Source organism: Lepisma saccharinum, chromosome 23 (assembly GCF_977018435.1).
Source record: "Lepisma saccharinum chromosome 23, izLepSacc3.1, whole genome shotgun sequence".
Lineage (NCBI taxonomy): Eukaryota > Metazoa > Arthropoda > Insecta > Zygentoma > Lepismatidae > Lepisma > Lepisma saccharinum.
Window position 1 is genome coordinate 45,707,978 of NC_139251.1, and position 24,926 is coordinate 45,732,903.

General features: G+C 38.3%; 2 protein-coding genes across 2 annotated transcripts; both read right to left on the minus strand.

The window, feature by feature from the left end:
* Positions 1-1,103: 1,103 nt before the first annotated feature.
* On the minus strand, positions 1,104-13,358 carry LOC146005207 (U6 snRNA-associated Sm-like protein LSm2). Its single transcript, XM_083144268.1, has 4 exons — positions 13,241-13,358; positions 13,079-13,146; positions 3,189-3,279; positions 1,104-1,615 (listed from the first exon to the last, which is right to left on the minus strand). Exons 1-4 carry the CDS (start codon positions 13,241-13,243, stop codon positions 1,487-1,489), a joined length of 291 nt encoding a protein of 96 aa, XP_083000394.1. The 5' UTR covers positions 13,244-13,358; the 3' UTR covers positions 1,104-1,486.
* Positions 13,359-24,236: 10,878 nt separating this feature from the next.
* On the minus strand, positions 24,237-24,872 carry LOC146005484 (uncharacterized). Its single transcript, XM_083144730.1, has one exon. The coding sequence runs from the start codon at positions 24,870-24,872 to the stop codon at positions 24,237-24,239; it is 636 nt and encodes a 211-aa protein (XP_083000856.1).
* Positions 24,873-24,926: the final 54 nt, after the last annotated feature.

A 24,926-nucleotide genomic window follows, 5' to 3' on the forward strand; every position in this document is an offset into this window, starting at 1 on the left:
CATTATTGTAATGATAAAAAATGTGCAATTGATCACATGGTAACAAGTCTCAACCACACCCTTCCCTCCTTATGTGAAATGCTGCATACATGGCAGCACTATCAAAAATGATATATTGGCGTTATCATGGACAAAAAACCAAACTTTAATGAGTACATTACAGATACTACTGGAAGAGCCATTCATCTCCTTGGTCTTGTGTACAGTGGGATCCATGAGTATTACCAAGCAAATTGTACATCACCAAGTTTACTCCCTTTATTTTATGCAAAGAGAGCTTCAAGAATTCAAACAAAATGCCAAATAGGCTGCTGGCAACCTCTGCATCAGCATAGGTAAAAAGAAATTCCTTAAAACTAACACAATACAAGAGAGAAATTAATGGCAGTAGTCATGGACAATTTGCCGAGCAATACTTGTTGATCCCACTATACAGGCACACTGAAATCCAAAATCAATCATCCATTAGCATATTTTTGAAATCTATTATCTCTCCCATCTGGAACAGGTCTTCAAATACTAATCTTCCAGGACTGATTCTGTCTTCAACTTTTTTATGACCTTCCCCGAGACACCTCCATGAAACAGATATTATGTCTGTCTTGAATACCCAATCACCACACACTTGTTGTGAACTACCAGACATGAAATTTTGCATAAAATTTCTAATCAATCAATTTAATAGATGAGCACCCACATGACCAACCTGCAAAGTAAACTCTTGCAAGTCCACTACAGGGCTCTCCCTTCTACAAATGTCTCTCTTCTATCTCCCTTGCTTATATAACAACCTGCCTCCAAATATTGACATATTTTTGCCAGAATACACTTTCCAACGACTGTTAAGAATATATGTGGAACTATTATTTTTTTCCTGTGCCTTCTTGTTGTTTTGCTGATGTTATTGTCTCAGTACAAAATTGTAATTTAATACTGTATCTGAAATATTAGGTAACCAAATAAATGAAAATAAACAAGTTATCACAATGACTGTTCACTATGGGCTCACAGACATGAGTAGAAATCAAATCACATTATTTCAATATGTAACTTTGCATCACATGGTATCTCAACTTAATTATATTGGAATTGAAACTGCAAAATGTAAACAAAACCCTTTAATGTACTTGTAAAAAAATTAAATGATTATGGCAAAGAGGAAACATGTATAACCGCTAATTTCACAGAAAAAAAATATTGTATTAATTACTGGAAATGAATTAAAGACTTTTCAGCTCTTTAAAAAACTTCAATTCCCACACATCAAATGTTTTATACAATTACAAACAAAATGGAAATGTCCCACTGTTCACACACATAATAATGACACAGAACAAAAAAAGAAGGGGGGAAAATGAACACAAGTCGAGTTTCTTTGTGTTTCGAACAATGCATCATCACTCGCAGTTCTGATGATAAGTCTTATGAGGTGAAAACTATTTACAAATGCAGTCATGATCTTTACTTTGTGCACATTTTGCAAGCGTCACTGCCTCGACTGAGCTGCAGCCTCTTTCCTTGCGGCATCCTGAAGCAGTTGCGTGTCCACCTCATCTGCGGGCAACTGGACGTAGCGAACCACTGAGCCACGAATGAAGCAGTTCTTAACGGACAGCTGTAGGATAGCAACAAGAATTTTACTTCCACAAGGAACAAATCACAGGGTGTCTACAATTTTCTAGAAACAAAATTCCTTGGCTTTATCAGGTTTTCTAGACCAAGAATGAAAATTTTTCAGACCAAACCACTAGGGCAATTAATGTATTTAAATGTGTGTGTGTAAGAAGGTCATTTTTAACTAAACATTAGTCTTAGAATCTCAATTAACCAAGTTATTAGCATATTCACTTCACATGCTAAAAGTAATAAGACTAAAAACTGAACAGAAACTGACTAATCGATACGGACATCAGCAGTTAATTAAGTGGCCAGTTAATCTTCCTCATATGGTTTAAAATACCCATAATTTTACCTATTTCAAAGCTAAAGTGAAAAATCTATTCATATAAGGTAGATTTACATAGACCCTATCAGAAGTTCTGATACTGCCTTGATGATTTTGAACAAGGCAATCTGGATGCTGAAAGCATCCGTGTAAGAGCATTAGTTGCCAATAGATTTGCTTATCTTGATTGATTGATTTAGTTTATTTTACTTTGGTTACATTGATTCGCCTACTTCGTTGATTTGGTGTGTGCACAGTTTGCACTACGTTCTGGAGCAATGTAATGTGAAATTTGTCATCAGCATGGATGTCCCTTACATGCATAATTAAGTTTAAGAGCATTTTTTTACTAATGTTACTTTTCATTTAAGAAGTAAAACTATTTTCTGTACAAATTATGATAATTCATAATACCATGAAAAGAAAAAGCAATGAAATGGTGATGCAAATAAACTTCCCCCCCTAGATCCTATGTCATCGGCATGGCCAAATTTTTATTTTTAAAAGACAGGGATATTATTTTTCTTTAGGGTAATGGCAACACTATTACACGCTACACTGAGTGACTATGTGCTTTGGAGGAATTTTGTTTGACCGACTGGGTTGCAAATACTTTTCATCTTAAACCAAAGTCAGTATATTATTTGTTATAATTCAGCAGACTAATAATAAAGATAATAAAATTTTAAAATACTTGTTGAATGATTTCAAATCAGAACCCTAAAGCTGGAGGTAATTGAACTCAACATCCTAAGATAATAATAAAAAAATATCTGGTTTGTCATTAGCACGGACATGACTAGTATCAATAGCATGGAACAAATGCCAAAAATGCTTGGAAAATAATGGTGACTATGTTGAAAAATAAAGTGGATATGTATGTGTTTGTAACAACCAATACAGTAAAACTTGAAGCTTTACTGGCGACGGATGATGAAAAGATTATCTTGGGCTATCGACCAGGTGAATTGTGGAAAAGATTCCAAGCTTGCCGATAGCTAATAACACTCTCATCTTCAGAGTAGCTTGCAATCTATTCCACAATTCACCTGGTCAATAGCCAGAGAGAATCTTTTCACCACTAACACAGCATTTCTACACTCATTTTCTTGTTTGATATCATCAATCAATCCTTTTTCCAAACACACCTTGTATTTCATTATGGAGTATATAGTAAAATGAACAATAGCATGAAGCTTAAAATTATTAGTTATTAAACATACTCTCATATCTAGCAACTTACCATGTGTGGATATTTCTCTGGGTCCGTTACACTGATATCAGTCAATTTAATATTGAGATACTGGTCAACAGAATGAAGAGTGCCACAGATGCTGAAAAGAGGGAGAACAATACTCACACACAAGTAAGAATAGTTATTCATCATATCTACCTGAATAGTTCCACTTTTTTTTTATTACCAGAAAAGGTGCAGCATAAAATGGCAATGCCTTATGTTGAATATACAACATGATCCAGGTCTCTTCTCCATAAGGGCTTGGGACATGCTAATGGAAACACGAAACCCCCAATGAAATTTGATTTAATCCTGATAATTATGGGTTTCCATTATTGCACAACGAGAGAACAACCTTGCTTTAATTGTTACACTAAATGCCTAAGTTGTTAGGTTAGGCTAGTTGTCTTAGTATAAATAATGCATTTGCAGTATATTTATGATAAGAGAATCAAACCTAACAACGTAGGCATTTCTGCATTGTGCTCAAGGAGACCCGCTAATTAAACACAACTTTGTAATTATGTTGCCAGTAAAACTAACCTCTACACATTCTTTGACTGGTTAATTTGCGTTATTTAGCTTCACATTTGGCTAATTGCGATAACGAGGATGAGTGATGTTATGATGAAATTGCTGAAGGGCCACTCACAGAGAACTCCCAGGCTGGGATTTGAACTTGCAACCCCTGGCACCATATGACAGTGCTGGAGGTCAGAACCCTGCACTTTGCAACATGCAATGAAGACACATGGAAGATTTGATGGTAGATTTCTACACCACATTCCCAAATCAGCCATGTGTGTAGGACATGTGATCAGCATCACGCTTCAGCTGCCTTTACCCTAGCTACCCATTTATTAGAGGCTGGATAAATTTCAAAGCTGCTCCATACAAGGCATTGATTGATTTGGTGGTGCTTAAAGTCCACTTTATGCACAGTAAGGCTAATCGAGACCAGACCTACAGTTTAAAGTGGGATCTGAACCACTATATGTCTCCGCCAGGTATCAAACCTGGGACTACAAGGTGACAACGCTACCACTGCGCCATCGGGAAGGCACACCTCTTTCTTGCTGGAAATTCGGAGAAGTTAAACTAACTCAAGACTTTCAATTTTTATGCCACCTGCATATTCCCCAGCTCTCATTAATTTTGGGTGGATTACTTGTAATTAACCTACAGTTTTAAGAAACAAAAATGTTAACTCACCTAATGAATTTATTACTAATTTTAGGTTCTTAAATTTTTGTCTATAATTTCCTTACGGCTCTCTTGGCATTACGCTACTAGCCTACTGCATGTATACAATGCACGATTTATTGTTCACATCAAGACACATGGTCTGACGAGACAGAAAGAGTACAAACTGCACTGTGTTGTTTACAGGGGTTCATAAATCTCACCAAAAATTTTCAGGGGGAGGGGAAAATTTTTGTTGCAACAAAATGTAAGCAATTATTTTTTACTTCAAATATACCTTAATAAGAATTATATGGAAAAGACACACAAAGTAGTGGGTTTCCTTGAGGCATACTTTCTCTCTCTCTCATTCAAGAGACCATTTACAGTTCTACACCAACAACAATATATGCATAAGGCAAAATAAAGGTAAAATAACAATGCAAGACAAATACAGAGCATTCCCTGACATTCGCAACAAGACTCGGCGGCAAGCGGCCCGGCATCAGCGCTTGTCTTTCCCGGCAATGAAATTTCCTGGTGTTCCCGTTCCACATAGGACCACTATATTAAACCTCGTAAAAAAGTTTAGAGTAACAGGGTCAGTTCTGAATAAAAGTGGAAAGAAAAACCCACGTGTACTTACTGAGGAAGAACTCAATGAGATAGGTCAAAGATTAGAACAGTCTCCTCGGAAATCTATCTGCCGCCTCTCACAAGAAACGGGTGTTTCAAAAACCCTCTAGGTCCCCCGATTTGTCAGCCTGCGATTTTTATTTATTGGGAAATCTAAAAAATAAAGTATACAAAGACAATCCGCACACCATCCGTGAGTTAAAAGAGGGTATTGTACGAGAAATCGGGAGAATTACAGTAGATGAACTTGGACGTGTAAATGCCAATTTCCTTTGGAGATGCCAGGAATGTGTTGCAGCAGAGGGACATCATTTTCAACACCTTCTGTAGTCAAGGTTAGTACACAATATGAAAACTGTAATTTTAATAGCAGACTCTAGCGACTGTCGCAGACCCCGAGCCACCGAGTTTCGTAGCGAATGCCAGGAAATGCTCTGTATAACCAGTGGCGAAGCGTTGAGTTGCTAGCAGGGTAGGCACAAAAGTGCGATAATTTCCATTACTTGCTTAAATCTGTAAAAAAAAAGGGAGGGGGGCTATGTCATGGAGAGTGGTTCAATGTCTCTGCAGGCCGCTTCTTTACTTGACAGTGGCGTGACGTTTTCAAAAGTGTTGTTACAGACCATCAGTATGATAATTATGTCTTAGGCGTTCTCCTCCCGCCCACCAAATGCCATCGATCTAGATTTTTGTTAATTTCGTTTTTGTTTTTTTTGTATTTTTTCAACCCCTGATTTATGCACGCACCTCCAGAAAGAACTACCAATCATGAGACATCGCGGAAATCCAACGAATAGTACTCGAGCCCTGTTGTCAATTCTTCATAACTTTTTTCTAAATTTATTTATTTATTTTCCAATGAGGCGAACAGGGCTAGAAGAACCCCATAATTTTCGGGTCAGTATGACGTTTGTTCCGTGAGCAGATGACAGAATTCCACACTTTCAGCGACTGTCAGTTTGGTACGTTCTACTGTTGCCAACTTAGTTTTTTTTTAGCAAGACTTAATCGCACAAAGGAAAACACCATTGTATCTGTTGTCTAACTAAAGGAATGGTTGTAATTAATTCCAGTCTTGGCTTTAGATAAATGAATTTCTGACACCTGTATGTGCAAGTAAACTTAATTTAAATTTTGGATATTTTCGTCTCAGTTGTTCTGCTCTATGTTAACCGTGACGATGAGAATATATGGAGAATGAAATGAAGAGGATCAGGAAACACTGACATGACCACAATTAGGTCACCTGGCTTCGTAACGTGTTAGGATGACAACTACGGGGCTTTCAAGAAAAAACATACGTAAAGGTGACCTATCTTATTCAGTTTGAATACGTCGCATCCTAGTTTGTTCTACCCACCTTTACGTGATAATAGAACATAGGATCCTTGTTTGGAACCCTTCTATCATGGCAACACGAAAGGTTACTAATGTAACATATATACAGGTTATAATAAATGTAGTTGCTTGAGAGAATAGAATCCCAATTTTTAGGCGCAATTTAGCTCTTTTCTGCCAATCCAAAGTGACAACACTGGCCTGTTCCGCCAGACCTGAAACAGACATGGCCCGCGCAATAACCCCATAACCCTCTTTGTCCTAAACCCAAGAAAGTCTTCCTTTGCATTGTCCTCTCATTGACCGCCTTCTTCTCTTGTTATCCCTTCAGGGTAAACGAAACTGCCTACCTCTTCGCTTGTATCGGCTGCATAAAAAAATGTCTGCTTGTAATATCTATTCGACGACAGTGTTAACACATTAAATAACGTTTCAACAACTTTTATTTTTTAAAAAAAAATTGCTGTCACTTGCCACTGCTACTTGCAAAGAAAAATAGAGTTGAAAACATTTTAGAAGTTATTCTTATAAGAAGAAAACACGAAAGATCAAAAGTGGGTCCTACCTTACCGATGATTACATCTTCACTCAATTAAGAACTCAATTGTTCTTGCATTTTAGTTAAGCACTTCCTTGCATAAATCTGATCGCTGAACACGACAACGAATCACAAACAAAACTCTACCGCCATGAACCTCGCGCTCGGAGTCACGCTCCCTTGTAGCATCCTGAGCAGGAGGCAAGTTTTCACAGAGAGGGAACAAACAAGCGAAGGAATCCCCTTTCACGATAAAAATAAATTATTCTATTTCCAGTGAAAGTAAAACTACTTTGTAAATATAAGGCGTAACTAGCATTTTAATTTACATAATTTGGTATGAAGACTTACTTCAGAAATATAAGTTCTTTAGACTTTCTGTTTACGCTACGGTGTTGGGTAAATCGACAAGACCATCAGCACTCTGACCAGAAAACGAAGTCAGAACTACAGTACTCTGTAATTTTCAATTTCACTTACTCTTGTCGATGAAAGGAAGGAAAACCCAAGTTTCGTACAAAATATGGAGAATGTACAATGAAATAGAAATCTCTCTGCTCGAACACAGGCTAATGTTTATAAAAAAATGCTGGTACACCACAAATTTCCAACCCTGGCGGAAATGCAGTGTTGCTGACATTCTGTTCGTCCTAGTGGGTAACACCGCGAGGCCGGCCTCAGGAGTACGTTAAAAGCATACGTACATTACTCGTAAGATTAGACTTACCACACATACGACCGTACAACAGAATGTGAAGAGAAGAGGCCCCAGCAAATGTGCCTCACTCCGTGGAAAGTTCGTATACTAGACAGGGTTAGAATTTTTTTGTAATTATCATAAATGAAAATTCCAAACTTTTGCATTCCATTGCATATGTTTTGACGAAATAAGTAAACACAAATTTAAAAGAGTAATGGCGTGGGTAGGCCCGGCCTCCTGGCCTCCTAGGATGCTTCGCCACTGTGTATAACTATGAAATCTATTTGATTTATATTAATAGAAAGCAAAAACTAAAAAAAACAACATAATAAAATTATTTTAGCTATTTTGCAATTAACCAGTTAGTAAAGGAATTAGTTTGCTACTTTATAAATATCTGATATGATATACTGATGAAGCATGATCCTGATTTATGGGGAATGTCAAAAGAATGCCTCAGAAGCCTACCGTGTGTACGCAGAGAGATATCCGGACAGACGACAGCCATCTCGACGTCTGTTTGGTAAGTTATTTATTAAATTAAGAGACACAGGAAGTGTAACACCATGAGCACGTGCGCGGAACAAGCCAACTACAGGTGAGGCAGGTGCAACAAATGTTCTCGCCGCTGTTGCTGTGTATCCGCACGTTAGCTCCCGTGAAATTGCCAGGGATGCTGGGATGAGTCAGCAAAGTGTATTGCGCATTCTGCACACACACAAGCTTCACCCATATCATATCTCCCTCCATCAGGAACTTCACGGGAATGATATTGTGGACCGTGTTCAGTTTTGCACATGGATGTTACGACACGACACACCCGATTTGTCACGTATCCTCTTGACTGACTTTTACCAATCATGGAAATGTCAACCTAAGGAACATGCACTATTGGTCGGTGACAAATCCACATTGGCTTCGCCAAGTGGAACTCCAGCGCCCATGGAGTGTGAACGTGTGGTGTGGTATAGTGGGTGAACATCTCATTGGCCCTTTTTTTATACAAGGGACACTGAATGCTGACCGATACATACAGTTTTTACAACATGAACTGCCTGTACTATTGGAGGACATACCACTTCAGACAAGGAGGGACATGTGGTACCAACATGACGGGTGCCCAGCTCACAGTGCAAGACGTGCTACAGCATGTGTGGAAAATACATTTCCAAATCGTTGGATTGGACGTGGAGGGCCTGTCAAATGACCGGCTCGTTCCCCAAATTTGACAACGTTAGACTTTTTCCTGTGGGGAAAGCTGAAGGACATTGTCTACCGGGATGTGCCAACAACTCCAGAGGATATGCAACACCGCATTACTGCGGCCTGTAGGGACATTCCCTACGAGATGCTACATTCTGTGCAACGATCTTTGCGTGGGCGCCTCGTTGCCTGTATCGCAGCTGACGGCCACCACTTTGAACACACACTTTGACAGGTTTTCGCTTCTTACGCAGTGGTTCTTCGACATACTGTCATGGTCATTTTCATTATGCTGTAACACTGTCAAATACATGGTGCTGACGATGTCTACTGTATTTTTCTTCCTTTAACACGTTCTGTCTTCATCTTGTCCAATGGCTTCCGACATCTCATACTTGTACATGCCGTGGTACTGACGGTCAAGTGGGCTACTTGTTAGTTTGTTTACATATTTTCACATGGCCATATCTTCGTTCCTATGTGCAGTAGATGCATGAGACCAATGGCGTTGTGTTTCTCTGCGTGTGCTCTTTTATATTATGCATGTTATTGTATATCCTTCCATTTAAAAAAAATATGACTTCGCTCCAGATGGCCCATTTTTCGACCCACCCCATACCTCCGATTTACGAGCCCCATTTGATATTATTGTTTCCCGCAAACCTCACATCGCTACTGTTTTTGGTTTCTTCGCTATTTCAGGTGGTACTTTTAGGTGCCTCACGCGGTACATATAAAAGTATAGGTATCAGTTTGTTATATCGGAGACACTTTAAAATCGGATATTTTGTGTTTTGAAGGTGCCATTACGGTTTTCACATGATTAGAAACAGTTTTTATACTAAAATAAACCATTTCTTGAAGTGTTACAGAACGCACGTCGTGGCGCGAGCCCCACAAACCATTCACGGAGAGCCCCAAAAACCATTCACGCATAGCCATAAAAACAATTTGGAATCGTATAACCATCCACAAATAGCCCCACCGACCATTCACAGAAGGGAAGGTTAGGTTAGGTTGTTAGGTTAGGCAAACATAGTTAAAAAAAGGCGTGGTTATGTTTTCGCTTAAATTGAAGCAACGGGAATTGATTTCCGGCTGAAATAGATTGAAAGATGAAAGAAAATACCTCGAAGAACTTCGACAATGCTACAGAAACGGATTCCCGTAAGTAGTTTCTCCTGTAAATTTGAAAAAAGTGTCTCCGATATAACTAACTGTTACCAAAGTATATACTTCTTAATAATAATGTATTATTAAATATTAATTTACTTGCAAATGTACTATTATAAATATATATTATATGTAGCTATAAATAATCAATCTTCAACGATTTCATACCCTGGTCCATACTAAGTGAACAAATGCATTGGGCAGGCTCTGACAGTCGAGCAAAACAGGAAAATCAAGATGTCAGACAAGGTCCGATATACAATCAGAACAGGTTAAGATGGACCCAGAAAATGGTTTCATTGATCCCTCAACTTGGACTATTGTTACAGCATTACCAATTTTGGTTATTGACCTTTAATTTTCAATCCACTTCCTAGATGAAATGGGTCAAACCAAAGCAGAGGCTTCACAAAGCATGCACAGTTTTAAATAGGGTAATGCCTTCATGATTATTACAAAAGAAAACTGGTGTCAATTATTCAACCTCAAGTATATCATTACTAATAAAACCAATTCTACTTACATTAGAAAAACACAATGAATTAATTGGGGATATGTAACAAAACATGAAATGTAAGCCAGGTGGAAAACCTGCAATAGGTGAAATATGGACAATAAACACAAGATATCATGGGAACTGACATCATAAAAAAACTCATAACAGAGATCAATTGATGTGACCATATCAGGTTGTGAAAGGAAGAAAATGAACACAAAATACAAATGATAAAAAGTGAATAAATTTAAAATAAATATTGATTATTTTTACATTAGAATTAATTGTACAATGAAGTAAATCACACACAAACTGAAAACTTACGACACCAACACAGAGGTGAAACTATCGTTAGAAGTGCTAAGATAAGTAGCTTCACCATTTGCACAGTTTTTTTTTTTATTATTTGAGTGTGCATACAACCAAGTTTTACAATTAAAAATAGCGAAAGTACTCCAAAACAGGAGGTTTATGACTTACATGGACCGTACTATTAGGTAAAATATCTTGGTTATTTGTGGATTTCCGCAACCCAAATCACATTTTATATCATATAAAACATTGCAATCTATCAACTGAAATAGAACTTGATCCAATTCTTGAGGGGTACAGTTGGCCAAGGGACTCCCCCAAGTTTTGTGTAATATTGATTCTACTTCTGTATCGCAATTATATTTCATCAAGTACCTTGGCGCATGCCCTAATTATTACTAAATTATACTTACATGTAACAAAAAAAGGGGGGGTACAAGGAATTGTTGGTATTTTAAAAAAACTGAACATTTTTCTTTTAAACTGCCAACTAGGCAGGCCTTGGAAGAGAAGGAAAAGTGGTTTAATTTTTTTCTCTGAACATGGTTGGAGATGCATTTGGCCTGAAAACCAAAAGACGAATGAAATATTAGTTTCTCAGAAATCAGCTCGTGAAAAGTATGTTGCACAGTACGTAGCCACACTCGTAAGTCGGTGCAGCAATAATAAGGTATTTAAACCTAAAACACCAGTGGTGGCGATAGAAACAATACCCCCCCCCCCCCGTATTTTGCCCCCCACTATGCTAAACCTATGTACCAAGGAAAATTAAACTATCCTTCCATCCCTAGTTTTGGAACCCAATCGCGGTAATGATTAGATAAGTCGGAAACACATTTCTTGAAATTTACAGGAGAAAAGACGGGAAAGTACTTACGGAATTGAGTTCTTGTGGACTTTCTGAAGCCGGAATTCTTTCTGAATTCTTTAAATTTATTTTTCTACATTTTCCTAACCTAACCTTCCGTGAATGGTTTGTGGAACAATTTTCGATTAAAAATGTTTTGTGAATAGCTTGTGCGGCATTTATAGCTTCATAGCATGCTATACATTTAAGTGCAGTGAAAGTTAATGTTGTTTTTTTTGTTTAAATTTATTTTTCTAAATTTTCGTAACCTAACTGAACCTAACCTAACCTTCCGGGAATGATTTGTGGAACAATTTTCGATTCAAAACGTTTTGTGAATAGCTTGTGTGGCATTTAGAGGTTCATAAGGTTTGGAAACACTGCACATCAGCTGACGACAGACAACATGAGTCAAGATTTGGCCGCCAAATTAGCAATGACAAATAAATAATTATAATGTTAAAAATAACAGTAAGAATTGACAATATAGAGAAAGCCTCCAATTTTGATAATTTTCGGTATACTAACTAATTTTGGCATCCTAAACACGAATCTGTTGTATAAAACCAGGGGCCATGTCTGGAAATTGTACATTTTGATGAAACATTGTTCGTTAACCCCAAAAAACATCCACGGGTAGCCCCACAAACCATTGACCTTAGCCCCCAAAACCGTACACGGGTAGTCCCACAAACCCTTGACGTTAGCCCCACAAACCATTCACTTGAGGTTAGGTTAGATTAGGTTCCATTAGCACTCATTTCACTCCTAAATTCATCGAAAAAATTGGGACCGTACTAAAATTGAACATCATAAATTATTTTCTTGTAAAACAACGGCGTGGTTGGAAACAATGACAGGAGATTACATTTTCGTTCATAAAACTACGCATATACACCTATATATATAAAAAAATTCAGTCGGTTTTTTTTTCAAATTTCCAGACGTGACCCCCGGTTTTTTGCAACAGATTCGTGATTAGGAGGCCAAAATTAGTTAGTATACCGAAAATGAACAAAATTGGAGACTTTCTCTATATTGTCAATTCGCCCCAAAATAAGGCTTTTTTCATGGAAAAAAAGTGATCCCAACTTGAAAAATGTTCCGCTATGCATATGAGGTAAGTAGAAATTATTTTTATTTGAAAATAAACGAGTTAAACATGTCTCCGACATATCTAACTGGTACACCCCATCGCCGCCACTATAAAACACATAACCTACTCATGCGACTGGAAAAATTGTTCTGGCCTAATCACGCAGCAATTAACATCTCCTCAGTATGTGATTCAAGACATTATAAAATTCGACCTCTATGGAAAATGCATGTAGATAACAATAATTTCGGAATGAATCACGCGGAACTATGAATTATTCAAATGAACCAATTTACAAAGTTTACTTACAGCTAGTTCAAGTGTACCAATATATGTACTAGTATTAAAAAATACAGAAATTGCCTCACAAGTTACCTGAGATCGTTCTTCAACTCTACAACCACGTCCTTCCCCACTAAGGACTTGAAGAAAGAGTAGAAAAGCTGCAAGAAACCAAATTGTTTTTATTAGTACGCAAGCTTAAAGCCTAATGTTTACATCCTATCTAAAACTTGAAAAATAAAAACACTAACTTACCATTTTCAACAACTATTTATTCCTTGCAAAAATGCGTTTGAAGTACGTTCACAAAAATCGTACATAAAGTTCTTCTTCTTCTAATCCAAATCCGGCGGGACTGGATGCCGCTTTCGGAGTACGTCTGTGGTTTCTTGTGAATGCGTGTTGTTTAGGAGTCACAGGAGGGACAGAAACCCGCCGATTGACAATTTATTTTAAGCATTTAAAACAAACTGCTTTTTTAATGTTTAAACCTATGGGTGTGCGGGATCCCGAAAAGTCGGGACCGGGAACGGGAAAAAAAAAACTTACCGACTTTTGGGGATCCGAATCCGAAATACCGAATGGTCACTTAAAAAAGTCGTTAATTCTCGACGTTTTCTGCATTGTAAATGTCTGAAACTTACCTGAAATTGTTAGTTTTTGTACACTTCTGTTCACAAAAAGTGGCACAATTTTAAGTTGAAGTCCAGCTTCGATGTCGGAAGTACAGCCGAAGTAAGTGTTCGGAAAGCAGCAGTGTTGCTTACTATCAATCAATTTAACCATATGCAGGGAATTTTGTGTCTCTCAGACTCCAAGAAAAGGGCTAAGGTTGGCATCAGGGTTGGCATGTTTAAAACAAAAGTGTTTAAAACACTTTGTTTTAAACGTTTAAAACACACGGCTTTGTTTTTTTTACAAATGTTTTAAACGTTTAAAACAATGTGTTTTAAACATGTTTTTTTTAGAAGTGTTTAAAACACATTTTGGTACTTGATATTTTATAGTCTGTGATATTTTTTTTGTTTGGCAACCCTGTCTTTTCATTGAATCAGTGTCAATTAATCAGTGCTTTACGGGTCTCACTTATCGCACAGCACCTGAGCAACCTTATGTTCTGACATCACGGGAGAGAGCTTTTTAATTTTGGCCGAGTCTGCTGCCACGCGCGTGTCAGCAGTAAGAATAAGCGTCAAATTTGCTCCTGCCATGTAATTCGTCTGCTAAGAGAATGTTACAAATCTTAAGAACAGATGAAGACGATAAAAATGCAAGTATATGACTAGTGGGAATCAATGTACAGGTAATTTAGAACCTTTTTCTTAGAAAGCATTTAGTTATATTATTTTAATGCTAACAGAACCTAACCTAACTACGAGAGCATTTAGGTTTATTATTAGAAGAATGCTAAGGGACCTAATCTTAAAACATTTTTGTGTAATTAATCGCTAAAACTTCACAGTATGTGTTAAGGACGTAATTGCATACATAGCATGATGAAATCACGATAAAGCAGTCTGCTGCCACGCGCATGTCTCTTTTGGGTTACAGCAGAAAAAGAACGTGGCAGCAGATACTACCTTTAATTTTGGCTAAATGCCTACGTTGTTAGGTTAGGCAGGCTAGCTATGTATGCACAAGGTAGCAACACTGTTGTGCGACAAGAAGGGCCCGTGCTTTACTGTAGAAATCGAAACTTCTCAGTTCTTTGTTTCGTACCGTCCTGTAAGTTTGAGACTGGTGGAAGTATCTGAATACACAATGCGTGATTTTGATCATGACGTGAATTTTTTTTCTCTTGCGATATGATTGATTGGTTTGTATAACTGAATGAAGCGCAGACGCTTACTTTTGGTAACACAATTTTGTACTTTGGATAGATAAATTGATCTGGAGAATCTATTATGACACTGCAGGTTGTTTTCTCCTATATAAACTGTTCAGGCAGCAGAAAATATTTCACCCTTATTTTTCCACGACGAAGATAGTAATTCTACAATATTTAGTTTCTTGAAATTTAGATGAATATGAATCCTAACCTACTTCAGCAGTGGCGGAAAAAGGGGGTATTACCCCCTACTTTTGTCCCTGCAGTAGAGGTGTGCGGGATCCCGAAAAGTCCGTACCGGGATCGGGGGGGGGGGGGGGAGAAGCCCGTCCCGATCCCGACTTTTCGGTGTCCCAAGCAGTAGGGAAATACAGAATGGTAATTTTAAAAAGTCGTCAATTCACGACATTTTCTTCTGTAAATGTATGTCTGGAACGTATCGGAAATTGTTAGTTTTTGTACCAGAGTGCAAAAACAAACACTTAAGATGAAAATTACGTGTAGAATTCGAGATTTTAAGAGCTTCGGGAAACTTTCGAACATATCCCGTCTCGAATGTCGGGATTTAAAGAATTTCCCGTCCCGACACAAAAAATTCTGTCCCGCACACCCCTTCCCTGAAGTATGGTAAACATATCTCAAAAGGGATATAAACTGTTCTTGCAGCCACTGTACTTCAGTAATATAGTTTCATAAAAATGAGTATTTTTTCTAGGGGGTGTGCGAGACAGAATTTTTTTGGTCGGGACCGGAATTTTTTTAAATCCCGACATTCGGGACGGGAAATCGTCGCCATTTCCCGACGAAGTCGGGAAATGATCGAAATTTCCCAAAGCTCTGAAAATCTCGAATTCTACACGTAATTTTCATCTTAAGTGCTTGTTTTTGCACTTCTGGTACAAAAACTAACTGCTCGGGAACCCGAAAAATCGGGAAATTTTTTTCCAGATCCCGGTCCCGACTCTTCGGGATCCCGCACACCCATATTTTTTTTCTTTAACGACTTTAACTATAATTTACTGGGAAAAGGTTGACTTTCTTTTGTTTAAAACATGTTTTTTTTAACTCATGTTTAAAACTATGTTTAAAACAAAAAAAAACATGTTTTAAACAAAAAAAACAGTTTGTTTTGTTCTTTTTAAAAAAAACACAAATTTTGCCAACCCTGGTTGGCATGTTTAAAACACTTTGTTTTAAACGTTTAAAACACACGGCTTCGTTTTTTTACAAATGTCTTAATTTGTCAGCCCTAGAACATGGACTCCGAATTATATCAGGGGCTTGCTGGGTGTAAGGAAAGATTATACCAGTTTTATATATATATATGTGTGTGTGTGTGTGTGTGTATTATAATCTTAACACAAGGGTGTCCGTTAGCACACTTACACACGTGTCTTTACCTGAAACCCTTACCACGCGCGTGCATTTACTTGTACCACACAAGTGATTTTACCTGTACCGCCTTTGGTCTCGAAGAGATAAGGGGGGGCAGGGAACATTCAATTTATTCCTCGCTGTGAAGCGCCAGAGGGAGTATGGGAACCTAATTCTATTTAGGGCCTTGGTCGCCGCTGACGTCACGGATTCCCCTGTAAAAGAGAGTAGATTGTGCGTAGTACTCCCAACCACAGCCGGGAATTGGCCGAAACCAATCGGTACTCCCGAATAACGGGCGCAGGGTAAAAGGATTAAAGGATGCAGCAACACCCCCGGCGTTAGCTGGGAATTGGAAAGCCAATCGGTGTCTTCTGTGAAAGGACGGCAGGTTAGAAAGGAAGGTCCGAGTGCTCCCAGACAAGCCGGGTCTGTAGAACCTGGGCACCTATCAGCCTAAGCGAGCGGACCAGGTAGGTAGGTTGCTGCTAGGCTCTTCTTCTTCTTTCTCCGTCCTTCCTTCTGGGATGGCTTCTAGTCTTCAGGCTGGGAGGCCAGTTAACACTGGATGTTTGCCTGTTGACATCAGGGAGCCAACTGAGCTCCGGGCCTTGCTGCGCTGGCTTTATACTCGCGGGGGAGGGGGGCGCTTTACTGTAGACCCGTGCTTTACTGTAGAAATCGAAACTTCTCAGTTCTTTGTTTCGTACCGTCCTGTAAGTTTGAGACTGGTGGAAGCTGGAAACTAATATCTGAATACACAATGCGTGATTTTTTTTCTCTTGCGATACGATTCATTGTTTGTCTTTGTATAACTGAATAAATCGTAGATGCTTACTTTTGGTAACATAATTTTGTACTTGGAAAGATAAATTCATCTGGAGAATCTATTATGACACCTGGTCACGACTTCGGGAAATGACTTCCCGACTTTTGGGATCCCAAGCAGTCGACAAATACCGAATGGTCAATTCTCGACGTTTTCTGCATTGTAAATATCTGGAACTTATCGGAAATTGTTAGTTTTTGTACCAGAAGTGCAAAAACAAGCACTTACGATGGAAATTACGTGTAGATTTCAAGAGCTTTGGGAGATTTCGAACATATCTCGTCCCGAAAATTACCAGACTTTGTCGGGAAATTGAAAATTTTCCCCGTCCCGAATGTCGGGATTTAAAAAATTTCCCGTCCCGGCCCAAAAAATTCTGTCCCGCACACCCCTACCCTGCAGTATGGCAAACCTTATCTCCAAAGGGAAATAAACTGTCCTTGCAGGCACTGTACTCATAAAAATTAATATTTTTTCTTTAACGACTTTAACTATAATTTACTGGGAAAAGGTTGACTTTCTTTTGTGTAAAACATGTTTTTTTTAACTCATGTTTAAAACAAAAAACATGTTTTAAACAAAAAAGTTTGTTTTGTTCTTTTTTTAAAAAACACAAACTTTGCCAACCCCTAGCGGAAAGATTGCAGCGTAAATATTAATGAACTGGAATTTCCACGTCTGCAATCAAAGTAATGTAAATGCGAAATATTCCTGAAATTTATTTTAAAAAGAAACGCGATTTTGACGTTCGTGACGAAGTAGTTATCACAATTCGTCAGAATGCGAGGGCCCCGGGTTCGAATTTGTCCTGAGCATGGGTGTTCTTTTTGAGTTTCTCTTCATCGTCGCGAGTAGTCGAAAATGGAAGAAAAGTAACACTAAATAACGAAAACGAAAAAAAACGCAATAAGAATAAACGAGACAGAAATAGTGTTGTTGCAATTCCTGAAAATGATGCAAAAAAAATCTTTCGGAAATAGTGTTATCCTAGTCCAGGAGAAGGCTTGAAGAATAAATTAACTCCTTCCTCATACACTTTGGCAAACAGAATCGCAAAGTGGGTACTGAATAAGCGATGGGAAAAAATAATAGAAATCCTAAAGGAAGAAGAGTTTATGCTTCACTTGTATTTTGCCAGCAATGTGTACAGTATATGAACCCTATCTGATGAAGCGTATTGCATTCAAATAAATGTAATTAGCGAGAAGCGACATCAAAAGTTTCGAGCTGGGCAGGCAATCTTATGGATAAATTACTCGAATAGCTTGATTTCTTCACCGTGGCTTGTGGCCATGTCGGTGAAAGGCCAGATTTCTAAGCTAAAATCCTAGGTTCGAATCCCCGTGTCTCCAAAATATTTTTTCTTACCAAATGGATGCTACACAATGTATTTTATTCTCGTCACACCAATGGCAGCCTGAAACTTTGTTATTGATTGCGTGACAATAAGAAAATATGTATTGAAACTATTAGGGCCGGTTGCACCATCTCCGCTTAACGTCTTATCCCCCACTTAACACCATTTTGCGGTTGTTCAATGTCCGCCTAACGTTACCTAGCACTTAAAGTCCCGTGTAACGTAAACGAATGATAAATTAGTAAGAGCAGAATAGAAGATTGTTCTTCTTATTCCATATATTTACACAAACTCAGATATGTCAGCCTTGCACTAAAAATTGAGTAAATGTAACTTGCATTTGTTACGACTTCGTAAAATTTTGGTCACTGTTTAGTAGTGTTTATTATTTTTTTTAAAAAAGTGACCGTATGTCTTACTGAAAGATAAGACGAGGAATATTCTTTTTTGCATTATGTTAATTGGAGTACGTGAAAAATAAATTGAAAATTTTGTAAGCTTCCCACTACTTCGAAAGATTACGGGTTATATTGTATCATATAACATACATTTGATATTATATGAGAGTACGACACATGCATTACCTACTTCTATCAGCTGTTTCATTTTATTGCAATAAATATTTAGTTTTTTTAAACATATTTCAGTTGAAAAAGCATGCATTTGGAATTGACAAGCAGATATTAGCACGTAATAAACAAACAAACACAATCGAAAACACAACTTTCTCCAGTTTCTGTTGCCAGGTCGTACGGCAAGCAGGAGAAAGTTCCACCTTACAAGGCCGAGGATAAAAATGCTTGGTGCAACCCACCGCCGCCTAAATCTCCCGCCTGTCGTTATCCAGCACTTTGTAAAGTGGCAGATTAAGTGGCGATGGTGCAACCGACCCTTACTCGTTCAAAGATCGTAAGGTAGCGCCATCCGAAAATTGCCGATCATACACGAGCGCGAGACGTCATATGGGAGGCTCGGTTATGCTCGGTGCCCCTTCGGTTATGTTCGTTCGGGGCTTTGCCGAAGCAAACGGCCGCTATCATTTCTATGGGAGTTTCAGAGAGGGAAAGTATTTCATTACTTTGAGGGGGAAATATTAATTATCATACTTCGGGATGGTATTGAGGTATTCCTTTAATGATTAGTAAGATAATTAAAACATGCTACTTTTAAAAGAGGGAAAATTGCACATGCAAACGTACTGTAAAAATTCGTGTTTCTGAAACCTAATTGATATATTGCAAAGAAGGTTCCGCGTTCTCATTAGCATTTCAGATTTCATCATTTCATAAATGGTATTATGATTTTAATATAAAACGTTGCATGCTAAAGATTTTCTGTCTTTTCTTTAAATATGAAAGGAAAAACCATAAGCGGTAGACTGCCCCCCCGTCGTTCTCTTTCTTTGTTTCCACAAGCCGGCCTCCAAGGCGTAGTGGTTAGCACATTGCGCTTAAACGCCAGGGGTCCGGGTTCGAATCCTGGCCTGGGCATGGATGTTTGTGAGTGTTCATTCATCAATTTCATCACTCATCCCCATCTTCGCAAATTAGCCAAAAGTGGCACAAGAAGCGAAGTAAAATAAAGCAAATCAATCAATCAATCTTTGTTTCCACATATACTATCACATTTACTAAGTTCTCAATTTTCTCATTAAGGACAAACCCCTGGCATCGTAGTGCGCTGTTATAACAACTCCCCCACGGAGATCGACAGAGACCTCCGAGGTACTACGGGCCTCACAGAGCGTCACAAGGAGTATTATCGGATTATAAATTATTGATATTAGAGTTTGGATAATAAATAAATAAAATATATAATATATGATCTATAAATAAAAAAAACACCCGTTCTTTATTTATATAATTTCAAAGAGAGCGATAGTTTGCCAAACCAAAAAAATCCTATTTTGTTCTCACGACGATAAAAATAGAAGACATAATCGAAAAAAAAAATTGGTAACTATAGATTGACACAGAATTGAATAAGCTGAATTTCGATGTAACTCGTTTTTATGTGGTTTTACTCGTTAACTTTTAATTGGAGTCCAAACTTGAATATCCTCCGATAATAGTAGACCGGTATAATATATTTACAACATTTAACACAACGCAGTACAAAAGCCTAATATTTAGTTTTCTGACTGAATTGTTCCTTCGTATTCATTCAGAACGTTGCAATCATTTCCAAGAACATTTCAAATTTTACAGAACATCAGAAAGTATTAAAATAATACTGATATACTTAAAATCCAATCTTTACCGTTCTCCATAATGTAACTTTATTTTTCAAATAATCAAATGAAAGAAGCAATATACAATCTAGATAAAATTTTACTCCGCATTTGAAACTTACTCTAAATTCGAAAGAATTCCCAACCTTCTTCATATATTTATTTACTGTACAATAATTTACGAATCAAAAAGTTCTACATGCAAATTTTTTTTGGGAAAGTTTTATGTGGAGGATGAGCCGAAGGACGACGTCAAAACATGGCGCAGGTGTGTTTTGCATGCAACGCTCGGCTCGAAAATTAGAAAGTCGATTATTTTTTACCTAAAAACAAACGCACATGAATGTGGGAAATTGCAGGGGTTATTTGTCGATGGTGTAAATTTTAAAAAAGTAGTGAAAATGTCCATTGTGATAACTACTTCGTCACGAACGTCAAAAACGCGTTTCTTTTTAAAATAAATTTCAGGAATCTTTCGCATTTACATTACTTTGATTGCAGACGTGGAAATTCCAGTTAATATTTACGCTGCAATCTTTCCGTTAGCCCTTTTCTTTGAGTGTGAGAGACACAAAATTCCCTGCATATGGTTAAATTGATTGATAGTAAGCAACACTGCTGCTTTCCGAACACTTACTTTGGCTGTACTTCCGGCCATGAAGCTGGACCAACTCAAACGAGTGTGTCACATTTTGTGAACAGAAGTGTACCAAAAATGCATAAACAATCACTTAAGGTGAAAATGACGTGTAGAATTAGAGATTTCAAAAGCTTCGGGAAATTTCGATGATTTCCCGTCCCGAAAATTTCCTGGCTTTGTCGGGAAAATGAGAATTTTTCCCGTCCCGAATGTCGAGATTTGAAAAAATTCCCGTCCTGACCAGTGTTGTGAATCTACGCGTAAACAACGATAGTCTACATTCTACACGTAGATTATTTTATACACGTAGATTACGTAATCTATGTAAACAACATGGCGAAAGGAGATAACTTAGCAAAGGGCGCCGTGGAATTAAAAGAAAATTATACTGCGTATCAGTTGTTGATGTGTGAGGAGAACTTTTCATACTCTTTCTTCCAAATTCGAACAATTTCTCATCTAGGAAAAGGACCTAATATAGGAAATATTCTAGTGTTTTATGGGGAAAAGACCACTCTTGCCTCACGACTGCCATCTGTTGTTGTTTTTTGCATACTATTTATCTTCTTCCATAGTTGAAAATACTAGAAGAGACGAGAAATTTTGTTGTAAATAGGGTTCTTTTCATTTCGTTAGGAACCAATATAGTTGAAAATGTCACTTTCCTTTCATGAAACCTTTGAAAATTAATTTGAATGCACTTTAGATTGTCTACGTAGTCTATGTAAACTACAAACCAATGTAATCTACCCGTAGATTACGTGTAGACAACGCATGTAGACGTAAACTTATAGTCTACGGCACATCGCTGGTCCTGACCCAAAACATACTGTCCCGCTCACCCCTGTTTAAAACGTTTAAAACAGTGTTTTAAACATGTTTTTTTAAAATTTGTTTAAGGGCCGGTTGCACCATCTCTGCTTAACGTCTTATCCCCCACTTAACACCATTTTGCGGTTGTTCAATGTCCGCCTAACGTTACCTAGCACTTAGTCCCGTGTAACGTAAGTGACGGTCGGGGTTCCGCCTAACGCGTTAAGTGCCAGGTAAACATGGAAAAGCAGTACACTGTGCAGCCAACAGATACGTGCAGCACCTAGAGTCGTTTTCACGTTCAGAAGACACAATGGGCTCTTATGGGCAATGCTTTTCTTATGGGAAATACGAGCGCGCTGTTGTGAAATTTCTGGATTTACAAATTTAGCTTAAGTAAAATCGGTTCCTGCAGTTTTTTAGCAAAATTTTGTAGAGAATACGATGGTGAACACAAAAAACTGGTAACTTGCTTACATAATTTTAAATAAATTAAAAACGCAAATTTTCTGTGAAAACACAATTTTTACATTGTTTTAATTCCTAACGTTGAAACATGCCGTAAAATTGAAGCATTCATTATGAAAAAAATTGACACTGTTTTTTAATTGTCATAGAAGATAGTGGTACTCAGAATTTATCAATACTTTAAAGCATATTTGCATTAAAAAATATTCAAATAAAGTATGTGGAGATTTTTTATATTCGTGAAGTAGAAAATGTCGTCGCTGGCCATTTCTTGTTCTGTAATTCCAAGTAAAAACTTCCAGCGACAAAGTTGTGGAGAAAATAATGAAATTATTTTCTATAACCACTCAAAGGTTCCCAGAAATATTACTTCCATGCATTTGGAGTTTCTTTTTAACCCGAACCGCGCACGAAGTAAGGAGACGTTGTCTGGCCATCTTGAGCTGGCTCACCGCAGCATTCCGGCTAATCACCACCAAGTTTTCGAGTTGTCATTTTATTTCCATTCAGTAAAAATATGAACTTCATGCAGTTTGTTATAATAGAATTGAAAGTACTTAAATTTAATAATTGACAATTATTTCCAATGCTGCTGTTGTGAGCAACATTAGTGCTGTCGCAAATACACGTTGTTTTCGTTTACATTACTGTCAACATTAATACTGAAATGAAGATCACCTTTCAGTTTCCAAGGTACACATAAATTCATAGACACCATATTAACCTTTGAAAGGCTTTCCAACACGTGACAAAATATGGGGCTTCAAGATAGAAATATGACATGCCTTGCATGAGTCATTCACGTCTTATCAGTTCACGTGGGTAAAAAAGGTAAAGTGTTCCCCTGTGCATAGGACCACGCCATGAAGGCGTATAGGGGGTGTGGGGGTAATGCCCCACACTTTCTTGATCCGGTCGTGAGTGGGGGTGATGTGATCAGCATCACACGCCTGACCGCCTTTACCCCCCAGGGTTTCCCCCAGGTACCCACGTTGTTCGATGCTGGGTGGGCGCCGGGGCCGCTTCCACCGTTCCCGGATTTGAACCGGCCGAGGACCGGGACCTTTAGCATGGTAGTCAGACGCGTTACCGACTGAGCCACCGTGGCCACGTGGGCCATAACTCATTTGTTTGTTTGGGTTGCAACTTAATCTAACCCATGTGCCAGGTTCCCCTTACTTGAGTGAGAGATCTGCTTTGGTTTGTTTAGACTTTTTCCCTCTCTCGAAAAAGTATTTTCAGTTGTGTGATCGCTCAGTGATTTTTACTTTTTTAAGTGATTTCTGAAGTGTCATATTCGTGCATTACACTCGCGTGTGTAGTGATCGCAATGGATCATAGTAAAAAGGATAACTGTAACGTTCACAGTATAATTGTTGCGGCTCCGGACTGTTGTCTCCCTTCACCGCTGAGATTATGATAAAAAATAACACTCGCGTACTGATTATACGTGGCTTTATTGTATATAAAGCATGAGCGAACTGTAAATATACATAAAAATACATGAAAGTACGTAGCGTTGTGAAAAGCGATCTTTTCGCGTGCAGGTGTCTGCCTCTGCTGTTCGCTCGACGATGTTCTATTGTTTTTAGTAATTCTTAACGCCAAGAGATGGCGCTGGTTGGCCTTTTACATACTGTTTTACGATTGACGGAACATGCCGCCCACCTTGAAGGCACTGCCTTCAACCTAATTAAGTCACACTAGTTACACTACACTGGAAGGGGGCACAGCCTCCCGACTGCTCTCTTAGTCTGGCCGTGGATTGTTTTTATGGATACCACCCGAACAAGTCCATCACCTCCAGGATGTACCTCGATGATTCTTCCTAACTTCCAGCTCAAGGGGGGAAGGTTGTCTTCTTTGAGTAAGACCAGGTCTCCAACGCGTAGATTAGGGTTCTTCCGTTTCCATTTGGATCGTTGTTGAAGATTTGTGAGATATTCACGTGACCACCTGTTCCAAAAATGTTGATATAACTGTTGCATATGCTGCCACCTGGATAGTCTATTCACTGGAATTAAGTTCAAATCAGGTTCGGAAATGGTAGTGAGTGCCTCACCAACTAGAAAATGGCCAGGGGTTAAAGGGTTGAGGTCATTCGGGTCATTAGATAAAGGAGTCAAGGGTCTAGAATTTAAGCAAGCTTCGATGAGTGTTAGATATGTGTAAGTCTCTTCGTAAGTGAATGAAGCGTTTCCTATTATCCTCTTCAAGTGATACTTCAGCGACTTCACTGCAGCTTCCCAGAGGCCTCCCATACTTGCTGACCTTGGGGGTATGAAATGCCATTCAATGTTGTCAGAAGCTAGGAAATTCTGAACCTTTTCTTGATGAACTTGTGACATGAATAATGCTTGTAACTCTCGTAATTCACGTTGTGCACCTACAAAGTTTGTTGC

Excerpts from the sequence above, each read along its gene's own strand:
- LOC146005207 (XM_083144268.1), bottom strand. Across the intron at positions 3,280-13,078 it reads GAGTTGAAGAACGATCTCAG|CATCTGTGGCACTCTTCATT; the intron begins GTAACTTGTGAG and ends CCCTCTTTTCAG. Across the intron at positions 1,616-3,188 it reads CAGAGAAATATCCACACATG|CTGTCCGTTAAGAACTGCTT; the intron begins GTAAGTTGCTAG and ends GCTATCCTACAG.
- LOC146005484 (XM_083144730.1), bottom strand. The coding sequence starts at position 24,872 with ATGTCACAAGTTCATCAAGAAAAGGTTCAGAATTTCCTAGCTTCTGAC.